The sequence below is a fragment of the Nicotiana tabacum genome, chromosome 19, assembly GCF_000715075.1.
Source record: "Nicotiana tabacum cultivar K326 chromosome 19, ASM71507v2, whole genome shotgun sequence".
Classification (NCBI taxonomy): Eukaryota; Viridiplantae; Streptophyta; class Magnoliopsida; order Solanales; family Solanaceae; genus Nicotiana; species Nicotiana tabacum.
In genome coordinates this window covers 121301323-121327503 of record NC_134098.1, presented here as the reverse complement: position 1 = coordinate 121327503, position 26181 = coordinate 121301323, and the positions used below count along the sequence as shown (strand labels likewise).

Genomic DNA, 26181 nt, shown 5'->3' with positions numbered 1-26181 from the left:
CTAGTCATAATTAATTCGATACAGTCAACAAAAATTATAGAATCAATTCCATAAGAAGATACTACATTTTTAATAAAATTCGAAATTAACTCAAAAATTGCTCATAGGGCCCACGTCTCGAAGTCCGACGAAAGTAATGAAATATGAACGCCCGTTCAACCACGAGTCTAACCATACCAAAATGACTAAATTCCAATAACAATTTGACCCTCAAATCCTCAAATCTATCCAAGAGGGTTTTCAAAATTTTTCAACTTAAATCACCAATTAACTGATAAAAATAGTGATGGATTTGGGTAATCTAACCAAAATTGAGTTAAGAACACTTACCCCGATGTTTTCTCTGAAAATCTCCCAAAACTCGCCTCAATCCGAGCTCCAAATCATTAAAAATAGAAAATGGGACGTCCCATTTTCAGAACTTAAACTCTCTGGCCAGGCTTTTACTTTCGCGATCGCAAACATCTGCACGCGATCGCGAACATACGCACGCGATCGCGAAGCACAAATTTACACTGCCCAAATTAACTCTACGCAATCGCGTATATCCCCACGCGATCGCAAAGCACAGAGTTCCAGCTCTACGCGATCGCAGTTCTCTTCACACTATCGCATAGAGCAAACGCGTGATCTCCACTCCTGCTCCGTTACTCTACGCAAACGTGACCGTCCTCATGCGTTTGCACGTCACAAGGTCTCAAAGCTACGCGATCGCATCCTGCTTCACGCGATCGCGAAGCACAACACTTAGCAGCCCTCAATTAACCTTACGCGATTACAAATAATGCCACGCGATCGCGATGCACAGACTAGCCCAACCTATGCGATCGTGGTTGACCTCACGCGATCGTGAAGAACAAAATTAACACTGCCTCAACTAAGCCTATGCGATCACATCCCAATCTTCGCGATCACGAAGAAGGTTTAAACTACCATAAATCAACAGCTACCAGTAGTGACAAAATGAAGGAAAATACTTCGAATACCATCTGAAACACGCCTGAGCCCCTCGGGACCTCAATCAAATATACCAACAAGTCCTAAAATGTCATACGGACTTAGTCGAGTCTTCAAATCACATCCAACAATACTAAAAACATAAATCACATATAGATTCAAGCCTAATGAGCTTTGAAACTTTTAATTTCTACAAACGATATCGGAACCTATCAAATTAAGTCCGATTGACCTCAAAGTTTGCAAGCAAGTCATAAATGACATAACGGAGCTATGAAAATTTTAGAAACTGGATTCCGACCCTGATATCAAAAAGTCAACTCCCGGTCACATTTCCAAACTTAAATTCCTATTTTAGCCATTTCAAGCCTAATTTAACTACGGACTTCCAAATAAAATTTCGAGCACGCTCCTAAGTCCAACATCACCATACGGAGCTGTTGGAATCATCAAAATTCTATTCCGGAGTCGTTTTCTCAAAATGTTGACCGAAGTCAAACTTAGCATTTTTAAGGCCGACTCAAGGAACCAAGTGTTCCGATTTCAACCCGAACACTTCCAAATCCCAAACCAACCATCCCCGCAAGTCATAATTTTATAAAGGAACATACGAGGAGTTTTATTTAGGGGAACGAGGCTCTAAAAGTCAAAATAATCGGATGAGTCATTACAAACACCAATAGCCAATAATATTTTATAACAATATAATTTAAAGCAGCACAAGTAATAATTCAACAATAACATGCTCAACTTAATCATGATTTATGAAAATAGCTCTGTCTTTCAAGTGAATCAGTGAAAACTCAAGTCTTTTACCGAAGTTGCCAAAAATATGAGTAAGTTTGAAACAATAATTTTTCCAAAATTCCTTTCAACAATAAATAAGATGTTTCATTTTCTTTCCACATAGCCATTGGAAAATGCATCAATATGCCCATATGCCAGTATGTGTGAGAAGTCATGAATGACGTGATAATGTACAGCATGAGAAAAATGCATCTCTATGCATGTATGTCAAGTGCGCATGTCAATGTGATGCACTTTAATGATAAAACCATATGCATACTCTCGGAGAATCATTTCACTCAGTTCTCTCAGTCACTCAATCCTCTCAGTCACTCAGTCCTCCCAGTCACTCAATCCACACAGTCACGCAATCCTCACAGTCACTCATGCCTCACAGTCACTCAATCCTCCCAAGTCACTCGGCACTCGCACTCAGTAGGTACCTGCGCTCACTGGGGGTATGTACAAACTCCGGAGGGGGAGAGGGGGGGCTCCTTCAGCCCAAGCGCTATAACAAGCCAATCATGGCATAAATCAATGAAACATGCTGCGGCGCGCAGCCCGATCCTATAAATATCCTCACTATCAGGCCCTCGGCCTCACTCAATCATCAATCTCTCCAGCCTGTCGGGCTCACAATGTCATGAAAATCAGTTCAAAATGATGATATGATGAATCAATAAATAGCAACAGAGACTAAGAGATGATATGGAATGAATGAACATGACGAAGTTGTAAAATTTCAATTTAAACAAATTCAACAACAATATGACCTCTATGGGTCTCAATAATACTAACATATAGCCTCAACATGATTTTAACATGATTCTCAGCTCAATAGCTCTAGTACGTAGAGATTTTCATGATTTTAGATAAGTTCAGGTAACTACACAGTACCATAGGAATAACGGAATCACAGTTCACACGGTGCATGCCCACACGCTCATCACCTAGCATGTGCGTTACATCAACAACAAATATATAACACGTATAATTCAGGGTTTATACCCTCATATCCAAGATTAGAAGAGTTACTTATCTCAATCCGAGCAAATTATTTATTCCAATAAACCTTTTCCCCGCGATTCGACTTTCGAACGCCTCTAATCTTAGTCAAAATAATTTGATACAATCAACACGAGGTATTAGAATCAATTCCATATGAAAATTCTAAATCTCACAATAAAAATCCAAAATTAATTCAAAAATCAATAGTGGGGCTGTAACGACCTGGCCGGTGGTTCCGAGAGTTATAGCCCCGTTTCCCATATTTCTGCTTCTTTATGTGTTATTCAATTGTGTTGTGTTGTATCGGGTTGGTAGGTTCGGGTTCAGAATAGTTTTGAAGTGGAATGAGACACTCAATCTCTTATTTAGAAGGTTAAGTCGGAAAAGTCAACCGGATGTTGACTTATGAGTAAACGATCTCGGATTGAGATTTTTATGATTCGGATAGCTCCGTTAGGTGATTTTGGACTTAGGAGCGTGTCAGGGATGTAATTTGGAGGTCTGTGGTAGAATTATGCTTGAATTGGTGAAATTGAAAATTTGGTGATTTCCGGTCGGTAGTGAAAAATTTGACACCGGAGTCGGAATGGAATTCCGGGAGTTGGATTAGATTCGTAGGGTCATTTGTGACGTGTGTGCAAAATTTGAGGTTATTCGGACGAGTTTTGATAGGTTTCAGCATCGGTTGTGGAAGTTTGAGGTTTCAAATCCATTAAGCTTGAATTAGTGTGCGATTCATGTTTTTGTTATTGTTTGATATGATTCAATAGCTCGATTGAGTTTGTATGGTATTTTAAGACTTGATGGTACCTTTGGTTGAGGTTCCGGAGGCCTCGGGTGTGTTTCGGGGTGAGTTTTAAGGGAGTCTTGGCATTTCCGAAACTCAGGTATGGTTCTGGTGCTTTGGATTTCTCAGACCTCAGCAGAATTTTGTGGACCGCATAATTCTGCTGCGGCCGCACTCCGGGGAAAAGTTCTGCAGATCCGCTTGTCCGACTTCGGAAGCCTATATCTTTTGATATACAAGAAATTTTGAGATGATTCAAAAATTAGAGTTGTAGCCCTTCGTGTCTAGTTTCCAGAAAAGTAAACATGTCATCATTTGGACATCTGTAGAGAAAGGTATGACCAAAATACTAAAGTCTGGCAGTGTAGCCACCAAAAAGTGCGGCTGCACCATTTTTTCGCAACCGCAGGACCTGGGAAGCACGGCCGCGCTGGAATTTTGCGGATCGCGTAGTGGGAGTTCAAAGGGTGCACTATATAAATGGGGTGAAGGGCATTATTTCACATTTTGGACCTAGGGAGCTCGATTTGTGGCGATGTTTCGTGGGTTTTTCAAAAAATTCATCGGGGTAAGTGATTCTAACTCGAATTTGGTTAATATACATGAATCTATCAATGGTTTCATCACCTGATTAGTACTTTGAGGTGAAAATTTGGGAAAAATTGTAGAAACTTCATAAAATGAATTGTTGGGATTTGAATGTCAATTCGAAGTCGGATTTAAGTGAAACTAGTGTGGTTGGACTCGTGAGTGAATGAGTGTTCGTAATTTATGACTTTTATCCGATTTTGAGTCGTGGGCCCAGGGGCCGGGTTTGAGCCAATTTCGGGTTTTTGTTCTAAATTGATAGCTTTTCTTGTGGTATTCATTCCGTTAGCGTATATTGATGGTATTGTACTGATTATGAATAGATTCAGAGCATTTGGAGGCCGAGTCGAGAGGCAAGAGCATCGCGGGGTAGATATTTGACTGGTTTGAGGTAAGTAACGATTGTAAATCTAGTCATGAGGGTATGAAACCCAGGATTTCGTATCATTTTAGTATTTAGAGGTGACAGACGTGTGGGCGTGCACCGTTGGGGATTGTGACTTGGTCCGTCTCGTAGCAACTGTAAAGTTGCATATTTTGTTGAAACTATATGATACTTATGAGTTTTAGAAAGAGTTTCTATAAATTGGGCTGAATGCTATATTTTGGGCCTTGTGCCAGTGCTATTTGGACCCTTAGGGGAATTTTCTTACTATTCTCTCACTGTTTTTGATTGAAAATCTATACTCAGTCATGTTTATACATGTTTACTGCATAATTCAGTTTTTTTATTACTATGTTTTAATGCATATAAATATTGTTTTGGGCTGAATACCCTATTTTACTGAGAGCCCGAGTGGCTTGAGAGATTTATGACTGAATGAGGCCGAGGGCCTGATTTGTGAGGATACTTTTGGGATCGGGCTGCATGCCGCAACATGTTTGATATAGGCCGAGGGCCTGAGTGATTTATGCCATGATTTGGCTTGATATAGCGCTTGGGCTGAAGGAGCTCCTCCGCAGTCTGTACACACCCCAGTGAGCGCAGGTACCTACTGAGTATGAGTGCCAAGTGCTGAGTGACAAGGAGGCATGAGTGATTATGAGGTATGCCCGAGGGGCTGTATACGAGTGACTGTGAGGTTTGCTCAAGTGAATGTATATGAGTGATGTTTTGCCCGGGGGGCTGTTTATGATTTCATCATTTTTGCTTACCTTGCATTGAGCCTTTGTTTGAAAATTATTGAAAAATATCTTTAAATGATTTAAACTGGGTTTAAACGAGATGTTTTGATTCAAACCCTCATTTTAAAAGTATGTGATATTTTACTGAGATTTCAAGATATGAACTTTATATGCTTATTGCTCGTCACTACTGCTCAGTCTTTATTTATTATTGTTACTTACTGAGTTGGCGTACTCACGTTATTCCCCGCACCTTGTATGCAGATCCAGGTGTAGCTGGACACGGTAGCGGTTATTGACTATTCCGGTTGCAGATTTTCTCGGGTATAACAAGGTAGCTGCCTGGCGATCGCAGCCCTGCTCTTCTCCCTCTTATCTTCCTTTAGTTGTATTTAGCTATTTTGCACACTATGTTAGTCTCGATATTATCAGATAAATTATAGTAGATGCTCATGACTAGTGACACCCCGATGTCAGGCTTTTCTTTTCGCACTTTTATTTTTATTTGAACTCCTTTACGAAGGTTTTTATGTTAGATTGTCTTGAAATTATCTTTGAAATAAAAATATCGGTTTGTTTTGGAAATGAGTCGGCTTGCCTAGATCCACGATAGGCGCCATCATGACAGGGTTAGTTTGGGTTGTGATAGGGGCCCACGTCTCGGAACCCGACAAAAGTTACAAAATATAAATGCCCATTCAACCACTAGTCCAACCATACAAAAATTACTAAATTCTGACTCTCATTCGGCCTTCAAACCCTCAAATCAATTTTTGAAAAATTTCTATTCCAATCCCCCAAATCATGAAATAAGTGCTTGAAATAATGTTAGATTCATGAATAACAGACCAAATCAAGTTAAGATCACTTACCCCGAGTCCAATTTGTGAAGTTTGCCTCTGAAAATCTCCCAAACCGAGCTCCCCAACTTTGTTTTCGTCAAAAATGGCAAAAACCTCCCGTTTATAGGGATTTTTAACGTCTGTGGCGCCACATGTGGTGTGGGGCACTGCCTGTGGCGCCCTTTCCAGTACCTCCAGCAGTCCCAGCGCCAGGGATAGCGCCCCACGCTACCCTGGGCGCTGGCGGCGATAGGAAATCATTCTCAACACTGAAATGGGCATAACTCTCTCATACAATGTCCAAATTCGACCATTCTTTTTTATGTGACTCCGTAATTTCAATACGGATCTAATACTTCAATCAAAACTGAATTTGGAGCTTATTTGCTTAATATAATACCACATATTCTTGAAGAAACGATGTCAAAACATTCTTGGTTCGATGACGAAACTTATCAAATCAAATAGGAATGAACTCAAATTTTGCGTACAAGTCATAAATGACACAACAAAGCTATTCTAATTTTCAAAATATGATTCCGACTTCGATACCAGAAAGTCAACTCCCCGGTCAGACTTCCAACGTAAATTTTTATTTTAGCCATTTCAAACCTAATTTAACTACTGACTTCCAAGTAATTTTTCGGATATACTCCTAAGTCCAAAATCACCATAAAGAGTTATTGAAACTATCAAAACTCCATTCCGGAGTTGTTTGCACAAAAGTCAGAACCGGCGAAATTCATTTAAGCTTCCAACATAAAACTCATTCTTCCGAACTAATCCCGAAACACCTGAAAATTAAAACCGGCGATTCACACACGTCATAATACATCATATGAAGCTATTCAAGACCTCAAATAGTAGAAAGGAGAGTAATTACTCAAAATAACAAGTCGGGTCGTTACATGTAAGGTCCGTAAAAGGGTGGGATTCGAGGGATGTGACGTAGATAGTATAAACTAATACAGGTGTTAATGGTTGCTTCAACGGTTTGAACCCCAAACCTATAAATAGCACGAAAATAACTTTATTAGAAATAAATACGAGAAAAGATGTAATGGATACTAGAAGAGATGTACATGAGTTAAATGTAGTAGTAAATGAATTGCTATTACACATTAATTTAGGAAAAATTAACCTAAATAGCGGCCACTTAATTACTTAAATAAAAAATTAATCGGCTAATGTATAATATATATATTATCTATATAATATATGTACAATTATGTATAATTAGTGTATAATCTATGTATATTAGCTAGAAAAATTAAGTAGTGAAACCAGTCGGCTACTTGTGTAAGATCCCTTAATTTAGTTTGGGAAAATACATAAATTGCTCCATAAACTTGTAACGAAAAGTGAGTTTTCATCTCAACCTTTACGGGTGTCGTTTTTTCATCCTATACTTGTTTATACTGAATTTAGTTCCTTCTTAAATATACATAACCAATCTTGTGGAGAGTAGTGTTTTACAAGCTCTGTCACGTCAGCAGCCACATCAGAACTATGTCGAGTCAAATGCTTTTTTGTTTTTTTTAGTTATTTTTTCTTTTTAATGTTTCCCCAAAAACTCCTTTTAACCAACAAAATACAACTTCCACCATAGATAGACCCAGCAAAAGGACCCAACAGAACAACACTCATTTATCCTTCTTTCTCCCTGATCTAGTTAATATTCAGTAGCAATATGAAATAAGAAAATATTTACTATAGAGTTGATTAGCTTTTGATTTTATACAAAAAAAAACAGTAAAAAAGGTCACTTAGTGATAGAAAAAGAAATAATGGAGAGAGTGACGGAGAAATTTGGAGAAGCATCAAAGTAAAAGTAGAAGAGTACTAAAAAGTTACTGAAAAGAGAGAGGAGAGAGCAAAGAAAGTCTTACAAGTTGGACAATTAAGCTTGTTTTAAGTCCTTATTGCATTTTATGCGAAGAGAGTAACTTCCCCTTGCTGTACCACATCATCATTTAAGTGAAAATTAAATTTAATATGAACATTTAAAGGTTGAGATGATGTGTAAATCCACGTATATGATGTGTAAAGTGAAGGTGGTGATGACTAGGGAAGATCAAAATTAGGCCAGGGAAAGGCGTCCTTGTTTTTTTGAATAGAGACAACTTTCATCAAAAGTCACAAAATACTAGTTGAGGTTTTGATGGTTTCTTTTGTCTTTTGTCCTTGTTGCTTAATCTAATTATGACATTAACCACTTTATTCTCTTTTCTTCTTTCTCTCTCCCCCATTTTTCCCCCCTTACAACTATAGGAATCTTTTTGACTGTGTATAACCCTATAACTACACCAAGTTAAGCTAGGGTTGTACACCAAATTTTATCCCCTAGTCAATTTTACTGCTCTTTCTTGGACTTATATGATCAGCTCTTCTATTTTTTATGATTTTAATATTTATAAACTAATGATGTAAAAAATATTTATACAATTAAATAAATTACTAAGTAATTATAGACACATTCCTAATAAATATCAATAAGTAATCTATTAAAAATAATAACTTAAGCTATCGCATGTTAAAATTCAATGATAAGTAAAAAAATCTTTAAGAGTACATAACATATCCATTTCTTTGTTGTTATGATTACTTTTAACTTTGTGGTATTTAATTACTTTGAAGCTTGAGACCACTTTCCCCATGTGATCCAAAGCAGTTTGTGTTGTTTGGTTCTAACCTTCACTTCTTTAGGTAGGTTTTGAAAAGAAAGACAATGTTACTTTTTAAAAAAAAAAATATTTTCTAGATGTACCGCAATACTTAGTTCAAATACATAAATTCTCCGTTAGAAGAACAATTGTGAGGAAAAGTTGTGTATTTGGATTACTTTAAATAGATTAAATTTTTCTTTTAAAAAAAAGCATTTGCGTTATAATTAACTTTGATTTGGCTTTTTTTTTTTTCTAGAAAAAATTGTAGTTTCATTTCTGAAAACGTTTTTTTTTAATAGAAAAAATAAAGACGATAGTTTTGAAATGTTAAATTTTTCCTAAAAGCCTTGATAACTCTATATTGACCCCGCAAAAGTGATGCGCACTTCTTGAATGAATAGGGAAGTGTTAAAGAAAGTTTTTATTGGCTCTACATCATATTTTCCATGAAAAGAATGAATAACTTCTTGGACTTCCCTACCGCACTCATGCTTGGAAATCTTGGATGCACTTCAAAGGTGTGATTTCACGTTAGATGAAAATCATTGATAACCACAATAAACCTTTATTCATATATATATATATATGTTTATATTTTTATTTACCCGTAAAACAATACAGTTAAATTTGTAACATGATTTATACACACGTGAATTAAATTGATCTGAGAATATAAAGAAACAAAGAGCAAAAGTAAATTAATTGAGATTATTTGAAGAAAATATAAGCCTGACTTTGAATTGAACTTCTCCGGAAGCAAGAACAAGAACAAAGTATTTAGCAAACTGATATTAACACAATAAGAGAGTACAGCAAGCCTTTTTTCATACAAATATTTCGTCCCCTTCCAGGAATATAAATTTCTCTATTTATAGCTAAATTAGGGGATAAGATCCCGTCAAGCTCTTCTTTAAAGTAGATAAAGACCCCTCTTGATCGCCGTATAACGGTTGAGTGTAAATATATACTAAGATTCTTTGTAACGGGTGCTCATTTAATGCTACCTTCTTTAAGCGATATCTTACTTTCAAATTATTCTTTCTGGTCTTGATGTCACCGGGACTCATATAACACCTGCCACATACTTACATTCAATGTCATTTATTTACTGACTCATTTTCTACGTGTCTTTAATGTCACGTGTTCACTTGACCAACATCCACATGTGATATTTGTGTTAGTAATAATAATACTTAATACAATAGTCAAATTGTTTAAAAGTAATAAATACTTAATACAATAGTCAAATTACCCAAAAACTGGCTCGAATAATGTTGTTGTTAGGTACAAAAATCAATGAAACTTTGTTTGATGATTTGACTTTCAAAGCTTCACAACCATATAATTTGCTATCTAGCCCTTAATAAAAGTTGGGCTGTCTAATCCTTGGTGATTCAATAGTATATTGAGGGTAATCATAACATTGGGAAAGAAGAGAATGATATGCAATTTTTTTCTCATTGCAACTCACCATCAATAATTGAAGGATAAGCCCTTGGAATAATGGGATCTGCTGGGGTCCTCAATGTTTTGGAAAGTTAACTTTGCTCCATTAATCCTATAATCAGTGTTTTAAAAGTCGGAGAGCGTAAGGCGTGCGTTTTACATATGCCTCAACGAGGCGTAAGTCCCGAGGCACGGGGCGTAAGCCCCATAGGTATTTAATTTTAATATTTTATAAAATAATATAATGATAGTAAATATTTATAGACAGGTAAAGTTACACAAAAAATGAAGAAACCTATAAATAAGTGAATATATATATATATATATATATGTGTGTGTGTGTGTGTGTGTGTGTGTGTGCGCGCGCGCGCGCATGCGCTTCATCCCCACAAAAAACTAGTCAAACAATCTATTATACGTTACTTACAAGCAATGTTTTAAAAGGCAGGGGCTTGAGGTGGGGCATTTTACTTGATATGGGGCGAGGCGTAAGCCTGGAGGGGGAGGGGCGTAAGCCCATGCATCTTTAAAAATTTTAATTTATAAATTAATAAAATAACATAACAACACAAAAAAAATATAAAATATAAATTAAAAGTTAAAAATTAAAAGAAAATTATAGGAACTCATAGAAAACAAAATATCTAGCATGATTCTTAAGTATAACTAATGCATACAAATCATAACGTCTTTACCTTTCAAATAATTAAAAACTTATAAATTCTTTAAAAAAATGATCAAATTCCACATTTTACCTTCCTAAAAGTAAATAATTAATAAAATCTTATTAGTACGATAATTAAAATATTACTCCTTCATGAATAAATACAAATTACTTTAAGATATCAAATTAATAAAAGTGTATAACAAGGAGGGACAAATGAACTAAGACACGACCAATAACAAGTGAAGATATAAATTCGCAATACTATGTCTCATTATTAGAGTTATGCTCAATCTTCATATTTCTATCGATGAATAGAACTTTTATCATTAATTTGTTAAAGAATTTTGAAGGTCAACGATATTGCTTAGGAAATTCGACATGTGATTTGCGTTAGAACTGTTAGGCGAGCCCCGAGCATTGGGCGTTAGGCGTGTTTATGGCGCACGATCGGGCGCTTGGGGCGTAAGCCTCACAGAACTAAGCCCCATACATGATCCTCAAGGCGTTTTGCAAGTGCCCCGCAGACGAGTCCTAGAAATGCCTTTTAAAACACTGCCTATAATCATTCACTTTAATTTGATGGTCATAATGTTAGGGTTTGTCTTGATTCTTGTCATATTTAATTTTACTTGTGGCTCGAAGGAAGGATAAAATATTTATCATAATTGTTTTATTTTTCACAAAGAAAAGTATAAATCTCTTCCATATTTGACACATCTCTTTCTTGTGATTTTTTTTTTATGGATCTCTAAAAATTGAAGATCTCTCCTTCATAAAACAACACAGTAGCATCTACAATGTAGCCATTAAAAGAGTCTTGTTTAGGGAAAGAATTTATTCTCTAATTAACTTATTTTTATATTAATAGTTTTGTTTAGGTCAAATTAACCAAAATCATACTAAAGTATATTATGTCTTTTTTTAGTCTTATTCTCATTGTCGATCTGATTTGGGGTTACAAAGATTTACTTTTTTAACTTTGACAAAACGCCTTTGTTATTTTTATCCTAACACCTAAAAAGTTCAAAACTCTCACTAATATGATATAACTTGCTTGATAGTTTCTAATTGGAAAAGAAATACTATCAAAGGGTAGATTCTTCTCATTTTATGTCTAATTGAATGGAAACTAACAATTTTCTGTCCACTTGTCTATCCAAGCATGCATTTGTTTGTTCTCCATTCCTTTTCTTGATTTTGAAAAGGTCGGTTGCCTAGTCTAGGAAAGTACTGAATAACAACCTCCTAATTAATTATATATATTTCTAAAAGTCGATCTTTTTCTTTAAGTAGAAAAGCTCGTTTCTCCAACAATATAAAGTAATGTACATACAATTTTGGCATCTTATCAACTAACTTTTCTGTTTATTTAGTTTTACTAAACCTCTCAAATTTAGTAATCCTTCCATTAATTATTGTGAAAAAGTTTGAGCATCTGAGCTATGAGTGAGATTGTCCAAGATTAATATAAACTTCTTTTGAAATCGTTACACAACTAATGCTGAACAAATGATATCTTCTCTAACGCCAATGTATACAACGTTCACGTTGTTGATGTTATTATTATTATTATTATTATTATTATGAAGCAGAAGAGAGAGGTGAAGCAAATAGAAAGAGTAAGCCCAACATGCTAGCTAAGCATGAGTCGATGTGTTGAAAAGTTAGTGATTCAATTGGCTGAACTGAGGAAGAGAAGACCAAAACAACTCAAATTCACTAGTGTCACAGTCCATACGAATTTCTTCCATATGGTCTATATACTTTCACCTTGTAAAGTAGATTAGTTTGTGAGGTTTGCATTCTGATAATTCCATATATATATGCATGCTGCTTTAGTAGGTTGCTTCAGTGGTTTCCAAATACTAGCTATCTTCAAAGAATAATGCAACCTTGTTCGTGAATTATGCAACCTTGTTGGGCCATCACTGTTACAAACTCCTTCAGATTGGGCCTGAATAGTCTGGAGTCCAGCAATGTGGAAATGACACCAGGTAGCCACTTTTAAGTATGATGTTTAAAATATATCCATAATTTACAATGTATTTAAAGATTAGACAATTTCGCTCAAATTTTAGGATACGATGTCCTAGAGTTTAAACTTCAAAGTTCAAATTTCAGGACATCGTGTCCTAAAGTTCGAAAATCGTGTCCAGAAGTTCGAATCTTCTGTCCTGAATTTTAAATTAGTAGTTCAGAAATTCATGACATTTAATCTTGAATTTCAAATTAGTAGCTCAAAAATTCAGGACACTTAGTCCCAAAGTTTGAGTGAATTGACTAATTCTTTAAATAAATTATAAATTATAAATATATTTTAAATAGCAAGCTTGACTATTACTTCACTTCGTGCTCCTGCAATCGACTCCGGAAGAAGATGAACCCAATGAAACCCAATTATAAATACTTTACTTCACTATTGGTATCCAATTAAAACATCATGACAAAAGTTCCTGTTATTCAACAAAGCCTCCTAGGGATTCAAAGATGCAGCCTCGGCTGGTGCAAATTGAAAAAAGATTAAATAGAAAACAAATTCCTTTTAGGTTCTTGGTATTTTTTATTTATGAAACCTGAAAGTGGATTTTAATGTATTTTACTTACACCTTGTTTGGATGGTTGTTACTCATCATTTCATAATGTATCCTTTGTAATGTATAATTTTGTTAAAACAATGTTTGGCAGATTATATTATGTGTTGCAGTTTAACAACATTTACATTATTTGATTTTGTATTGTATCGTAGAATAATTGATAAGTTTACTAAAATGTTTTTAATTGCTATTAATATTAGATTTGTCAAGAAATTACTCAAAAAATGTCCTTAGCTACTGTAAGCGCATCCCTGCAATTGGAACATTTTTGTAAAAAAGTTTTAAAAAATCTACCTATAGTTTACAATTATTTGGTTCAATAAACTAGTTAAGAATTAAAATAGTGATTCAAGCAAAAAAGAGCGTATGGAACATCAAGTCTCTGTCATGAAGTCAGTATAACTACAAAACAATTAATAAAAATAAAAAAATAAAAAATAAAATAAAATAATAATAATAATAATAATAATAATAATAAACTCACTTGTAGATTGACCGTGGACACGCGCGATTAGAAACTGAGGAGGAGACAAATAGTGTAGATAACAAGCAAGAACACGATATAGGATGGAGTTAAATACTACCACATCAAATTAATTGTCATATATATAAAACAGGTTTTTAGTTGTTAGGTAACATGAATTTAATAATATAATAAAATATAATTTAAGTAACAATTAAAATAAATAATATATTTAAAATAATGATACAATACAATATAATACAGTCAAACACCTGTTATTGATCAAGCCTATTGTATTAAGGCGGGTTGTCTTGTTTTTCATGGCTTGATGTTCACTACAGGTTTTTAGCTATTTATTTATTTACTTTTTGTCTTTCCATTTCCTTTTCTGTGTCAATGGAATTTTCACGTGTTTCCTTCTTTTTCCCCTTAAAATATCAGTACCTCAACCCTAAAAAAGAACCCTAGTGGTGACTTAATTTTCTGATGTAGATGTGACATAAAGCTAGTGTTCATTGATTGATGGATAAGGTTACTTTGTCCCTAAGCTTTTTATCTTAATTTGCATGGAATAACTTGTGTAGAAAATATTCACTCATTAGTAATATCCAATTGAAACCACATGTCACAATTTTGTTATAGAAAACTGAGAGAAGATGGAGGAGAGAGCAGATCTGAAACTTGTGGGCACAAAAGAAAGTCTATTTACTCAAAGAATAGTGTGGGCACTGAAGCTAAAAGGCATTGATTATGAATTTATAGAGCAAGATATTTCCAGCAGGAGTAGTACTCTATTGCTTGTGGAGCTTAATCCAGTTTATAAGAAGGTGCCAGTGATTGTACATGTTGGGAAATCATTGTCTGAATCACTTGTTATTCTTGAGTACATTGAAGAAACTTGGCCACTTAATCCTCTACTCCCTCTGGATCCTTTTGACAGAGCTTCTGCTCGTTTTTGGGCTCGGTTTATTGATGGCAAGGTAATTTTCCTTTTAACCATTCTAATCAATACTAGACGTTTATATTATTAGTGTATTTTAACTTGTTATGACATGTAGTTTTTCTTATTTTTCAACATGCTAGTATTACATTTTTATGAACAGATACATATAGTTATTATGATTGGATCAAATTTGATCTTGATCTTCAAATTTCCAAATAGAGACTTAAAGTTCATTCAAAATTCACGTACTCAGTATAGTACAAGTTAGATTGTAAAGCAGAAGCATAGCTAAAAATGCAGTCATGTATACGCAACATTTTTAGCCACCTATTGGAAGTAGTATTAATTATTGAATCTCAAACAAGAAAATGTTCTGTACTTTAAGACAATATTATCAACTCTGTTTCCAATGCCCAAAGAGTTATACTGTTTAAGCAAAAGGTAATTAATCATCAATTCATTTGTTTTGACATTTAACTTTGTTTCATGAAAATCCATATATGCGATGAATCTATATTGACAAAGTTTTGTCTCCTTAAAATTTAGTTGCTCTATTTATTGAACTTTTGAATAATTGGATGATTCCACAGCTGCGGCAGTGGGACCTCTTGTACTGCATGCTAATATGAATGTCTAGGACCAATGGATTAATATTAGGCCACCAAACTTAATTATTGAGATTGATGCAAGTGGTTAGCTCAATTGAATCAAATGAAGCCAAATTTTTGTAAATATTGTGTAAAGTTAATATGTTTGAACACTTAAAAAAGTATTTTTTTTAACACTTAAATACTTATCGTGGAGCAACAGTAAAGTTGTCTCCGTATAACCTATAGGTTCGAGCAATGCTTGAATTAGGATAAGTTGTTTACATTACACCTTTAAGGTGCAACCCTTCCCGAATCCTGCACGAACGCGAAATGATTTGTGCACTGGGCTGTCCAGATACTTATTAGCTTCTTTTAATCTGTAAAATCGAAAGGACTCTTAAGCAGTAGTTGAGTCTTTCTATTGTGCAAGTTTTGGTTACACACAAACGAAATTTAATTTTTTTTCTTTTCTTTTTATCTTTGATGCAGTTCTATGAAGCAGCAAAAAAGGCATTTTTCTCCTCAGGAGAAACTAAAGCAGAGGGGGTTGAATCAGTGGCAGAGGGATTACAGCTTCTTGAAAGACAGATAACTGGGAAAAAGTTATTTGGTGGGGAGAAAATAGGGTATGTTGACATAGTAGTTGGTTGGATTGCTTATTGGTTCCAATATGTAGAAGAAGTTGGTGAATTCAAAGCAATGGATTCAAAGAAATACCCTTATCTTGATGCATGGATCAAGACTTTCATTCAACTTCCTGTTATTCAACAAAGCCTTCCCAAACCTAATGACGTGAAAGCTGTTTTCAAAGGGTTCAAAGATGCAGCCTTGGCTGGTGCAAATTGAAAAGATCAGGTGTGTTTGATATAACGGAAGTTAATTACTCAAATTAGCTGTTGTATTTGTTAGTCCCGCCAATATTGCTGTATTTGTAAATAATAATTCTGGAAAATATAAGTTATCGTAATGAAACAGTAATTAATTCGAGCCCACTGGATTCACAGTGTTTCCTTAAGGAATTTAATCCCCTCCTAGTACCCAAGGTTATGGATTATTTCCTCCCAGGATAGAATGAATCACACACTGGTATAGCGGTACTTCAAACCCCAGTATTTCAGCGAACACAAAGTTCAATAGCAAATCACACTTACAGTTGCTTTGTTTGAAGTTAAAATAATACAGAACAAAGGAGTAGAAACTCAGAAAATCGTATGAAAATGCTGAGAGGAAGGAGTGCAATGTGTAGCCAAAGTTAAGCGTTTTCAGTTTGGTGTGTTTCTTCAACAGCTGCTGCACATATTTATAGCAGTCAGCTTTGAAGATGAACGACCCTCCACCCTCCATGGTGGAGCATGCACTAGCTTGTTTGTGGAGCAAGCACTTGGCCATGGTAGGAAGAGCATTAGGCGGCTGCTATTGCAGCTGGTGGTCAATACACGGATTGGAACATATCCGTTACAAATGCGGATAATCTTACGTTAATATTTACTATTAACAAATAAATTTGGTCCAAAAAATTAATCAATCAATCATTTGACCAAATCCGAATCCGAATCCGAAGCCGAAGCCGTAGCCGAAGCCGAGCCGAAGCCGAGACGACGGCGCGAGGCTTGCTTTCTTCTTAACTCTTTAAGAGCTACAAGAAGAGCAATTATATATATACCCACCAAAAATCTTTTCCTCTTCCAATATGGGACAATGTCTCATTGTCAAGAGGGGGAAACTTAAAATTTTACTCAAAAATTTTATTTTTTCCTCCATTTCCCATTCACCCTCATTTTAAGACTATTTCATCTTAAATAACAAAAACCTCAACAATCCCTCACATGAATGGGGAATGGCTATATCACAGAAGTATGCATGGAAAAACTGTGTGATTTGCAAGCAATGATTAATCGCATCTGGATAAGTAGGTTTCCCTTTGAACTTTCCGTAATTAACTTATGTCGGATATACTCGTCAATCGGTAGATTTGATATCTTTGAACCGTCGATCTTTGGTGTATACCTAGACAACCATAAGTCACACAATCAACCCTTAACCGTCTTTGGTTCTCATTGTTGTGTTCATTTCAGCCATGAACACCGCCTGGTTTCATAAGTGCGTAGAGAACTGGCCTTACAAAGTTCTCCTTGAAGTGGCTATCACTTCACACTTACATAGGTGATTCCTAAATGTGTCATCCTATAGATACACTATTTGATATACCCCGTATTAAATTTAGAAATCATTAAAAAGCCTTAATGCTTTATCCTTGGTACTGAACATTGTCTTATCACGAGAACAGACTAAAATTTTATTTGACAATGTTGAACCGTCATTAATGACTTTGTTTGATCTCCTTGAACCTAGATCTTGGGATCTCCAGTCTTCTAGGTAGAGTTACCGCCACAATGACTTGTTCTCGGCCATAGCCCCATTCCCTTTGATGATTTCTCAACTACCTCTCTAGTTAGGCCTTTTGTAAGTGGATCCGACACATTATCACTTGACTTTACATAGTCAATCATGATAATTCCTCTAGAGAGTAATTGCCTAACGGTTTTATGTCTTCGTCGTATATGACGAGATTTACCGTTATACATAACGCTCCCAACCCTTCCAATTGCCGCTTGACTATCACAATGTATGCATATTGGTGCCAACGGTTTGGGCCAAAATGGAATGTCTTCCAAGAAATTTCGGAGCCATTCAACTTCTTCACCGGCTTTATCTAAGGCTATGAATTCAGCCTCCATTGTAGAGCGGGCAATACATGTTTGTTTAGACGACTTTCAAGATACCGCTCCTCCACCAATAGTGAATACATATCCACTCATGGACTTAGAATCAGTTGAACCGGTGATCCAATTTGCATCACAGTATCCCTCAATCACCGCAGTGAATTTACTGTAGTGCAAGTCAAAGTTCTGGGTATGTTCTAAATATCCCAAAACTCGTTTCACTGCCATCCAATGAGATTGGCCTGGATTGCTCGTATATCGACTCAGTTTACTTATAGCACAAGCTATATCTGGTCGTGTACAATTCATGATATACATTAAGTATCCCAACACACGAGCATAATCCAATTGTGATATGCTTTGGCCTATATTCTTTGCTAATGCAAGATTCACGTCAATTGGAGTCTTTGCAACTTTAAAGCTCAAGTGCTTGAATTTTTCAAGTACTGTCTTAATATAATGAGATTGTGACAATGCCAGACCTTGAGGAGTCTTATGTATCTTAATTCCCAGAATTAAATCAGCAACTCCCAAGTCTTTCATATCAAACTTGCTATTGAGCATACGCTTAGTAGCATTTATGTTGGCAATGTCATTACTCATTATCAGCATATCATCCACATATAGGCAAACAATGACTATGTGATTTGGAACATTTTTAATGTACACACATTTATCATATTCATTTATCTTAAAATCATTTGACAACATTGTTTGGTCAAATTTCGCATGCCATTGTTTGGGTTAAGGCTGGCAAGTGGGCCGGTCCAGGCCCGGGGCCGCGGGCCAAACGGCTAAACGGGCCAGGACCGTTTGGTCCGGTTTTAGCGGGCCTGGTCCGGTCTCGTGGGCCGGTCCTATGATTTGGGCCTGCCAGGCCCGGGACCGTTTGGCCCGTCAGGGCCCGGGACCGGCCCGGTCCCTTAGCGGGCCAAACGGTCCCAACGGCTTTTTTTTAAAAAAATAGCCGTTGGCTATTTATGAAATAGCCATTTAACCCCCCAACTTTGTTTTAATCCCAAACTTTTTATAATTACACTTTTTTCCTATTTTCAACTATAAATACCCCATCATTATTTTATTTTTTCTTACAAAATCATCAATCTATCACAATCTCTCTCTAATTTACTTCTATAATTGCTACTATTGCTTACTTTATTGTTACAATTTGTGAAACAATTGTGAAGTTGGTGAATTGAAGTCTTCAACGATAATCAATTTCCAACAAGTTGTTCGTCAATTCGGTAAACTCGTTCCAACTCTTAAGTTTTAATATTATAATTTTGTTTGTGTTATTTACTTTGCTTGATTAATTAAGATGGCTTATTCCTTAAAAAATATGTTTAGTAAAAATAAGGGAAAATCGAAGAGTGGTGAATCTAGTGGCCAATATGTTCCTCCTCCACTTCCCCCGGCTCCCCGACCCAAACATGTTACCCGTCCTACACCTCCTATTCTTGATAGCGATAATAGTTTATTACAATTTACCGAGAGTCAATTTTGCCATAATATTGCACCCGGTGAACAATTAAACCATGAATATATGAATGCTCTTTATGGTAATCCAACTATTGATGAAAATGATGATGAAGAAATAGATTTTGATGAAACGCAACCGGATGATGATACACCCACTAGTCCTGCTCCTGAAGTTAACCCAACTAATAATAATCTAGATGATCCCCCGTCTGACCCTCCTATTAGTGCCCCTACTTTTTCTAGACAACCTTCTAAACGGGCAGAAACATCTCTTGTTTGGCAATTTTTTACTCAACTAAGAGAAAAAAATAGGGCTAAGTGTAAAACTTGTGGCAAAGAGTTAGTTTTTCAATATGTTGGAAGTCGGGGGGGGGGGGAGTTTGACTAGACACATATTGCTACACCCTCAAGATAAAGCTAGATATTTTCGTATGAAAGCTTTGGCTGAGGGGACAAGTGCACCTAGTCAGGCTGACCTTAGTACCGGGTCAAATCAATTTCAACCGGAAATTAACACTGTTACCGGTGATATTTTATATTATGATCCAAAAAAAGATCGGGAAGAATTGGCAAAAATGGTTACTGTTATGTGCTTACCCTATAGTTTTCCTTCTAACCCCCACTTTGTGCATTATATTAGAAAAGTTTATAATCCTACTTATAAAAGTTTTCCTCGCACAACCGTAAAGAGTGATATTTATAAATATAAACATGAATATGAATAATATTTGCGATATTTATTTACTCATATAAATTGTCGTCTTGCTATTACAACTGATATTGGTAGAAGTGGTAATGACTGTGATTATCTTACTGTTACCAGTCATTGGATTGATGAGCATTGGATAATGCAAAAGCGCATTATTGCTTATAGAATAATTAATTCGCGTCACACAGGGCAGTTTATTTCTAGCACGATTGCGGATATTTGTAGATATTTTTGCATTAGTGATAAAATAATATCAATTTCAATGGATAATGCTACTAGTAACACAAATGTTGTAGCCTTGCTTACCACTAAACTAAGTCCTGTATTTAGTATCATTTTTCATGTTAGATGTATTTGTCATATTTACCATTTAATTGTGGGTGATGGTATGCGAATTTTAAATGTTGAAATTGAAAAGGTTAAAATGGCTCTTAATTGGCTTTTTATTCAAACCGTAGAAGTAAACTTAGAGAATATTTTAAAAGATGTGATGAATTTGGCCTAAGAGAAAGAAAGGTTCCTAAACCTTGTCCAACTAGATGGAATTACATGTATGAAAGTTTAGTTGTTGCATATGAATATAGAAACCCCATAAACTCAACGTTTAATGCTCATGTAAGTGATGATGATGAGCACCTAACAAATGCGGATTGGGCTAATGTTAAAATGCTTGTAGATTTTTTAGAAAAATTCTATATTGCTACAAATAAATTTTCTGGGCAATATTATCCTACTATTTCTAACTGTTTAGTTTATATTGCAGAATTTGCAAATTTGTTTGATCATTTTTCAGAGGGTGGGGAAATTTATCAACTTGCTATTGATTCCATGAGAAAAAAGTTTAAAAAATATTTTTTCCCTATTTCCCCTATTTATGGTATTGCTGCATTGTTAAATCCTACTATGAAATTAGGAGGTCCTCAATTTTGGTATGAAACTGTTTATAAAGGTTTAGCACTTGAAGATGAGGAGTTGTCTAAACTTCCGAACGCAATAGCCTCAATTAAAATAAATGTTCAAACTATTTATAATGCTTATCAAGTTGCATTAGATCATGCTAGACCAAATGTTCCAACTCCTTCTTCTTCTAGTTCTCAATCATCTAAAAGGACTGCGGGAGTAAGAGCACTTAGTGCTTGGGCAGGGTTCAGGGGTTCTCAAGGTTCTAGTACTAGTAATTTTTCACAACTAAATGAGCTTGAAGTTTATTTGTCACAGGGAATTGAGGAAGTGAATCCCGATGGCTATAAAGACTAGGGGGAGGAAGACTAAGAAATATATTGCCATGATTTTTAATGCTATAATAAAAATATAACGCATTGATTTGAATATCTCTTTACAATATTTTTGTCTTTTTATATATCTTAAGCTATACATATAGTATAATATAGTATAGTATAGTATATATATATATATATATATATATATATATATATATATATATAAGCTTATATTTATACTATACTATAGTCTATACTATATATACATCTCATAAGATATATAAGCTATATTCGATATACATATATATATAAGCTTATATATATATACTATACTATACTATATATACATCTTAAGATATACTAAGTATACTAGATATACTAGATATATATATAGTATAGTATAGTAGATATACATGTATATATAGTATATCTTAAGATGGTATCAGAGCCTAGGTACTTTCATGGTATATATAAGATAGATATGAAATATTCAACATAGATATGTTTCTGAAATATGGATTTAGGAGAAACTAGTATGAAAAATACTAGGTTGGAAGAGGTAGATATACCTCAAAACCTTGATTTGTTAAACAAATGGACTATTCCTAAATTCCCTATTAGAACAATCTATGATTATGGATGGTTTGATAAACTCTCTTCTAAACAACTTGTTAAAACAACTGAGCAATCTTTAGCTTTGAATTCGTCTGAACAGACTATTCGTTTATTAAACAAGCATGATGTAGATGTTTATAAACACCAGTATAATTATTTGTATATTGGTATGGTACAAATTGCTTTTAAGCCATTAACCCTTAAAGGGTTACCAGAGATGTTTTTAGCCGCTCTTAGAGATGCTAGAAATCTGAATTTCAGACAGTCTCTAATGGGTTCTATTGAATCTACTGTTGCCTATGGCCCAGTATATTTTAATACTCAACCTAATCTGCAATTATCTTTATCTGATGTTAATATACTTGATGCATTAATATTAAATGTGAAAACGCATGGTTATAATTATGCGCCTGGTTCTGAACTTATATGTTTATCGTATAGAATTTATTTCAAATTGCTATTTACGTTAAACCCCAGATGTAAATTATATGATACATCTGATCAAACTATTTTAGTGGAAACGAATTTTGCAAAGTCTAAGGTCACCACGAGGAGACCTATTAAGTGGGAGGAAATTAATTTTCCAACTACATGGACTTTGGATTCGGTTATATCCCCCAGTCAGATAACTGATGCTGTCAGTAATACTGAGTATTCTCATATTACTCAAAATCCGGATGGTAGGATTTGCATTCAGTTTGACGATAATAGTTTCACTTATAATAGACAGTCATTTTCCAATAATAGACTGTTGCCTACTATTAGTTCTAATTATAATATACATTCCTTTACCAATCATAGACTGTTGCCTGATATTCAACACATTTCTCCTGTTGAACCAGTCTATGGACTAGCTAGAAATCGTGCTGCATCTTTACACACAATTTCTACTAAAGTGGGTGATAAGTCAGTTGAAAGGGTTAAGATTAACCCCAAGACAAATATTGTTCAGGATAATGATAATATTCCTGATAAGGATATTCCTTCTGCGTCCGAGATGGATTTTGACCCAAATAATGTTTAAATGATTCCACACCAAATTGATTTTAGTCCAGGGTCACAAGCTAGAGGTTATATTCAAAAATAATTTTTCAGTGATAAATGGAACCGGTTTAAAACTTGATTTTTTGATACTTATAGTAAAGAGGAGTTGAACAATATTTCTAAAGAATTTTTTGAAACTTGTACTTTACATAATCAAATTATGTACTTTGTTCCTTGGTTTATAGTCACATATTTACCACTTTTTATAAAAGTTTTAGAAAGATCTTATAAAGACGGGAGTGACAATATTACTAAAGCCATTTACCCTCCTCAAGCACCTTTTGTTTTACCTAATAATACAGGTATTACTTTTACTGCATTTCAAAAATTTATTGACGAAGATGTTGCTGCAGTCAGCATCGCAGAAATTAATAAATTAATTTCTCAAAATAATTATTTGAGCTTATATGTTAAGGTTTTGGGAGAACAGATTAGTTTTCTTGATAAAAAACTTGATGATTTAACAGTTTTGATAAAAGATATGAGTACTAGCAAGAAAATAACTGATATTGCCTCTACTTCAGGAAGCAAATCAGGAGCTCAAATTGTTCTTACTCATATTCAAAGAACCCCTAAGATTCAGAATTTTAAATTTAAATCTTTTAATGATTTAGAAGAACTTCTTGATAAAAAGTTATCCGGTTTGAATATCAAACCTATTGATTTATCAAAAGATTTTGCTGATAAAATGGATGCTACTTATGATTATAAAAATGATGTTTTGTTAGAGTTTAATAAACTCAAAAGTTATCCCCAAAAGAATAGTAAGTTTACTGATAGCAGATATGCTAACAAACCCAGAATGCAAACTTATTATTACAATCGTCCTACTCCTCAAGATGTTTTAATAGAGGAACGTGATTGGAATCAGACTAATACGTCTTACAGTGGTTCCGAAATTTATGAATGAAATCTTGATGGTTTGACTGATAGGCAGTTAACTATTCTTGTACATAGAATGCTTATGTATGCAACTATCTGTAAAAGTGTGAAAAATACAGATAGGAATATTTGCAGGATGATTGTTGCAGGTTTTACTGGCATGGCCCTAGTGGCAAATAGAGAAGATGCCGTTTATATCCTTATTCTTACTATTTTAGAACACTTTAATGGTAGATTTACCAATCAGAATGAGACTGTCCGTACTCTTCTTAATGGTCTTAGATGTAAGACCTTAGGTGAGTTTAGATGGTATAAAGACACTTTTATGAGTAGAGTGATGGAACTACCAGAGAATAAGATTGAATATTGGAAAGCTAAGTTTATAGATGGTCTTCCCTCCTTATTTGCTTAAAGAGTTAAGAAGGTTCTAAGAGGTAGTTATGGTGAAATTCCATACAGAGACTATACCTATGGTAAGTTGATAGGAATTTGCACATAGAAAGGATTAAACTTGTACAATGAATTGAGATTGTCCAGACAGCTTAAAATGGATTAGCTTAGGGAAAAATCCCAGTTAGGAGATTTTTGTACTCAGTTCGGTCTACCCAAGACTTCTACTCATAAGAAGAAGAAACATAAGTATCATAGATACCCAAACCAAGACAGTCCTTATAGGAGAAAGAGATCTAGATATAGATCCAAAGAAGAACGAGAAGCTAAGAAAGCCCATCGTAAGGCTACTAGATTTACCAAAAATAGGTCTAAGAGAGATCTAGCTGACATTAAGTGTTATAAGTGTGGTAAATTTGGCCATATAGCACCGAATTTTAAGCTTCAAAAGCTGAAACCTTATGACTAGACGATGAGTTACGTGATAAGGTTTATGGTTTGTTATACACTTCTGGATTAGAATCGGATTATTATTCTGAGTTAGAATCCGAAGCTGAAATAGATTTACTTGATTTATCTGATAGTGATAAAAATATTGATAATACTTGTACAACTTACAAAGGTGATACATGTGCTTGTGATGATGATTTTTATAAATTACAATCACAATTTGAAAATTTGAACATGAAAACTATTACATCTGATAATGTAATAGAACTTTTAAAGGAAGTTACTGATGAAAAACTTCGTGAAAAAATTATTAATTTGGCTGCTAGTTCAGGTTCTAATTCAAGTTCTAGTTTTGTAAAACCTTTTGAAAAAGAATTTGAATATTCTCCACCTTATTCTTTACTAGAGGTTAATAACCGTCTGTTGAACAAAAATACAACTCCAGCAAGAGATTCTTCTTTCGATGATTTAAAAATTGAAGTTGAAAACTTGAAACGAGAGATAAAATCTCTTAAACAAAATCAAATGATTTGTGATCATAGGATTACTCAGATTGAGAAAATCAATTCTCCAGCTGATATATCTAATGATAAAATTAAAGGTATTTGTAAATATAATATTAAAGAAAAACCTATTAGTTTTAATCCTAAACTTGATATGTTTTTGGGAATGATGCAAATTATTACTGCTCATAAATGGTATATCAAATGTACTATTCTCATTGATAATATTTTTTCAATTACAAATATTGCCATGATTGAGAGTGGAGCAGATGTTAGCTGCATTCAAGAAGGTTTAATACCTACGAAATATTTTTAAAAAACTACTCATATGGTTAGATCTGCATCCGGACATGCTTTAGATATAAAGTATAAGCTTCCTAATACGGGTATTTGTCAGAATAAAGTCTGTATTCCTCACTTCTTTTTCTTGGTAAAAAACCAGTTATACCCTCCAATTATACTTGGAACACCGTTTATTAACGCCATTTATCCTTTTACTAGCATAGATTCGAAAGGTTTTACTGCTACTTATAAGGATAAAGAAATAAGTTATACTTTTGTTACAAATCCAGTAACTAGAGATATTAATGTTTTAATTGATATGCAACAAAAACATGTTGATTCTTTACAATTAGAATTGTTTAGTATGAATATATTTGATACTTTGAATTCTACTAAAGTACAAGAAAAAATCAAATTGATTT

At 34.6% G+C, this 26181-nt stretch overlaps 1 protein-coding gene and 1 long non-coding RNA gene across 2 annotated transcripts; one reads left to right on the top strand and one right to left on the bottom strand.

Moving 5' to 3' along the window:
- Positions 1-6072: 6072 nt before the first annotated feature.
- Positions 6073-8088, bottom strand: LOC142173838 (uncharacterized). Its single transcript, XR_012703203.1, has 3 exons — positions 7983-8088; positions 7002-7100; positions 6073-6887 (listed from the first exon to the last, which is right to left on the bottom strand). It is a non-coding gene; the product is annotated as an uncharacterized LOC142173838 (long non-coding RNA).
- Positions 8089-14482: 6394 nt separating this feature from the next.
- On the top strand, positions 14483-16452 carry LOC107827765 (glutathione S-transferase U7). Its single transcript, XM_016654964.2, has 2 exons — positions 14483-14909; positions 15952-16452. The coding sequence occupies exons 1-2, from the start codon at positions 14586-14588 to the stop codon at positions 16306-16308; spliced, it is 681 nt and encodes a 226-aa protein (XP_016510450.1). The 5' UTR covers positions 14483-14585; the 3' UTR covers positions 16309-16452.
- The last annotated feature ends 9729 nt before the right edge of the window (positions 16453-26181 follow it).